The sequence below is a fragment of the Aplysia californica genome, unplaced genomic scaffold, assembly GCF_000002075.1.
Source record: "Aplysia californica isolate F4 #8 unplaced genomic scaffold, AplCal3.0 scaffold00195, whole genome shotgun sequence".
Lineage (NCBI taxonomy): Eukaryota > Metazoa > Mollusca > Gastropoda > Aplysiida > Aplysiidae > Aplysia > Aplysia californica.
The window spans coordinates 405629-410184 of NW_004797465.1; the positions used below are offsets into that span (position 1 = coordinate 405629).

At 36.9% G+C, this 4556-nt stretch overlaps 1 protein-coding gene across 1 annotated transcript in view; it reads right to left on the reverse strand.

Annotated features, from left to right (window-relative positions):
- Positions 1–1698: 1698 nt before the first annotated feature.
- Positions 1699–4556, reverse strand: part of LOC101860816 (long-chain fatty acid transport protein 6) — a gene marked incomplete at its 5' end in the record, with an annotated part of 16857 nt that continues 13999 nt past the window's right edge. The window contains 2 exon segments of the mRNA XM_035969917.1: positions 1699–2500; positions 3386–3483. Of these exon segments, the coding sequence (XP_035825810.1) occupies positions 2190–2500; positions 3386–3483 (409 nt within the window).

A 4556-nucleotide genomic window follows, 5' to 3' on the forward strand; every position in this document is an offset into this window, starting at 1 on the left:
TGTGTGTGTATGTGTGTTACTTATTATCATTTTTATCTTTTTGACAGGCTTCTGTGACGTAATGGGTAGACAACTCATTGTCTTGCCCTCAAAGGACGTGAGATCGATTCCCATGTAGGGAAGATATATATATATATAAAAGTGTCAATCTGTTCTGCTAAGATGTAACCAACGAAGAAAGAACAGTAAGAAGCCGGCCGACCCTTGTCAGAGTCGAACTTCGAAATAAAGTAAATCAGCTTCACTATTTGAGGTGTCCTTGCAGGCGCTTTCCTTTGAGTAAAATCTAATTTTATGCACATGATTTTTGTAGTCCACAAATAAGCCTCCGTACTGCTGGGATACCCAAGTAAATTACTGGATATATTTGTGCTAAAACAACAGAACTCCTCATCCACACCACCCTACCCCCCACCCCCTCCAGTAGGCCTTATACCTTAGCCTAAACTAATGAGTAAAGCTTTTCTCAACTCAGCTCGCCCCTGTGGCATAGTTAACCTAGAACTTGGCTAACACTGGGAAATTATGCGGACATCGAATCTTTCGGGTCCTTCACGTGAAACATTTCACATCCTTGCTATTTAATTTATCGGGGGAGCGATCAAGATCACGGCGATTTTCCAGCTTCGAAACGAACTGCTTCGCGGGCGGAGGGAAGCGCGCAGCGAAATAAAGGCCATTGGCTAAAGCAAGCCGAAAAATAGAATAATAACACTTTTTTTTTTCAAGGATCTCATCTGCTGATCGAGTTATCATTTCTCTGGTTTCTCTTTTCTTCTATTTTGCGGCCTCCTCTATCGCTTAATGTTGAGTGGTTTTTTACGTAGTTTAATTTATGCCGGACTCTGGACCAATTGGCATACCGATATTTTTTCGGATTTTCCCAAGTAAGGACTCAAAAAAAAAATCATTTAGAACTCCTTGAATTTACCCTTTCTTCTTTCCAGGCAATAATAATAATAACGATGATAATAATAATAATAAGAACAATAATAATAATAATAATAATAATAATAATAATAATAATAATAATAATAATAATAATAATAGTAATCATCATCATTATTATCATCATCATTATTATCATCATCACAATATCAATAACAATAACTGTAATAATAATAATAATAATAATAATAGTAATAATAATAATAATAATAATAATAATAATAATAATAATAATAATAATAATAATAATAGTAGTAATAATAATAATACATGTAACAACAACAACAACAACGACAATAATAATAATAATAATAATAATAATAATAATGATAATAATAATAATAATAGGATAATAGGAATAATAGTAATAAATTGCATTTATTTTATAGAACAATACTCAATGCGCATTAAATTCATAGAGATGTCACATTATAATTGTATTACTTGATAAATGTGTAGGCCTATGTAAAACACGATATTTTGTATGCGTATATTAAGTTTATAAAAATTCTATTAAAAAGTTATTCACGCAGTGAGCCTGGCAATATGTGCACTAAAAATGTAAAGTACAATGCAATCAAGAACTATTCATAAAACTGAAACTAGAATGGCTACAGACAGAATAAAACATTCGTCCTCTATTGACAAACAAAAAAATTAAAAAATTCTCTCTCTCTCTCTCTCTCTCTCTCTCTCTCTCTCTCTCTCTCTCTCTCTCTCTCTCTCTCTCTCTCTCACACTATGTCTCTTTCTCACTATTCCTCAGTCTCACCGTCAGGCACGCACATGCATGTACTAGAAAAACTAACAATTTACCGTTATGACAAGTATGCATTGGCGAATGAAATGCTTCAGCTGGTTGTTTTTTTAAAAAATAAATCTGAATATTAGGGGTACTCCTAATTTTCATGTGGGAGTTCGTTCCATGCATGGAGAAAAAGCAGAAAAAAGGGAATGCTGGCGTAGACCTGATCCTGTAGTTTTGTTTTTGGGTTCTAAGAATCAGTATGTTAGTGGCTGTTAGGAGTCTTGCTTGTACATGTAGTGCGCAAAGAGTTCCGCTTGTTAAAAGAAACAACCCAGTGCGCTTGAAGAAACATGAAGTGAAGAAAATCATTTGTTTATCTAGAAAGCATTAAAACTTTTTTAAAACGTACCCTCCAGGGAAAGTGAGGTCTGATTGTGTGCCCATCAAGTACTGATCCCAAACCCGAGTATCTTTCTTTATCAAATCTAAGAAATCATAGCTTGGGGGAAAAGAGTTTAGACAGATGTCCCTGCGTCAGCGTACTGTAAGTGGAATGTTCATGATCCAAGAAAAACAAAGGGTCTGGAATTATATTTTGATCGTAGCCTTCAAGGATGAGTTCCACTTTGTATTGTTTAAAAGTGTTCGTAACCACTGGTTGCCCTAAGTTTCGCAAAAACAAAGGTCTTGCGTAGTTGGGAAGCTCCACCATCACGTGGTCGTATAATTTCAGTAGCTCCTTTGATCCCAGACTCTGGCCTTCATTCATGGTCACAGAAGCCATTCCCGCTCTGCCATCGTGCCCTAAGAAATTAAAGAAAGAAAATACGTCAATACCCTAAGGACAAAAATCACCGTGCAAGTAACGTTTTCTATTGATTTTAGTTCAAACCCAATAGGTATAGTTGTAACACTTACATCATTCATTTGATTATCTCTGAGCTTACGAAATTTAGCGATCCCTTTACTCTCTTTGCGTCATTCCGGGACATGCTACTAGCTTCTGTCAAAATGCTGAAATTGAATTAAAGTTTCCAGAAAGGATGAAAAGGCTCGGAATCGAATCAACACCTGCAGAGTTACTTTAGTTAGAAGATGATTGTTTACATATTACACGCAAGGTTTATAAAATTGTTAGCTAAGCGGCAGTTTTAACGAATAAATGTTAATTTACTGAGCCAACTGCTCCCGGATTCTAGCTAAGAAGTTGTTAGATTTACCAAATTTGAATGTTCAGGCCACAGGGAGAACCATCGGCGTGACATAGATGTGAAGCCTAACACATCTAATTTGTCGTCATAATACGACTGTCCCATTTGAATGCTTTGGTTTTTCAGCTCATAAACACAATCAGCGTGTATAAACTGTTAGCGTCAACGACTTGTGCCAGACGTAGAGAGACTTACGGAATTTCCCCAGTTCACACAAGTACATGTACAGATAAAAGACATAATACACAAGTCTCCAATCCCCCCCTCCCACACACACACACACACATACACACACAGACAAACACACACTCATACACACACTCACACACATACACACACATACACACGCAAACACACACACACACACACACACACACACACACACACACACACACACACATGACATGAACACACAAGAACGCACAAATGTCTACAAACAGGAGCACACTGGAGTGGAGGATCTGGTCATAAAACACACCTGGGACTTTGACGCCATAGACGTAGACGTCATATACAAAAGACAGAGAAGTCATCACGTTGGATACTTCCGATGTGGAGACGTTCTCTCCTTTCCATCTGTAGATGATAACGTAGATCGTCAAAGATTAAATGGGTTTTTTCTATATCTCTTTAATTAGCCTTGGGGTATATCCACAAAGACATCTTGAATATATTTTAAATATGATTGTTCTAGAATATATTTGCTAAAAACCGACCATTATGCCTGAAATACGAATAGAGCTCGCACGCGATGCAATTCACCGGAATCTTACTTGACATCAAAATCCTTTTGACACATAGAGAAGGATTTCTGAGTCAAAAGACGCACGCACAACAAAGGACACACGACGCGATTTTATACTCCAACAGTTGAGCTCTGCATTCGCCCCAAGGGAAGATGCATTACTAATTAATGATTATGCGTTTGTCTCGCGGGCGGAAAAGGACGGCATATATATAAATAATTAATGTAACGTTGTTGGGTTTTCTTTCATGTATATTCACTACAGTACGCCAATGGCTGTGTTTTGTTTTTTTCACATATTAATTTTCACGATGACACCGTCTTGAATAAAAGCTTCAAGACCTCTTGTGAACAACTGAATAATAAAAACATGCGTATTTTTTATTAAGTAGTCAAGTAGAAGAGTTCGTATTTCCATTAATACTAAGAAAATAAATGAAAACATCGTTTATGTACGGTGGGAGTGTGTATCCCACATAAAGAATTTTATGATGGTCTTGGCCAGTACAGCCCATACTTGTGACCAAAGGCCATAGTTCACACTTAATGACAATGTTGGGTGGGTTTGGTCTGTGAACACGCTCCTCCCCCCTGCGCAAAAAAAACTGCCAACCAACCAACTAACAAATCAAACAAATCAACCAAGCAACCAAGCAACCAAGCAACCAGCAACAAACCAACCGACCAACCAACCAACCAACCAACCAACCAACCAACCAACCAACCAACCAACCAACCAACCAACCAACCAAACAACCAACAATCAATCAAACAAATAAACAAACAAACAAGCAAACAAACAAACAAACAAATAAAGCCTATAGGGTTTGGTTGTTGTTGTTTGGGTTTGTTTTTGGTGGTTTGTTTGTTGTTGTTGTGTTTTTTTGTTGTGTTTTTTTTTTTT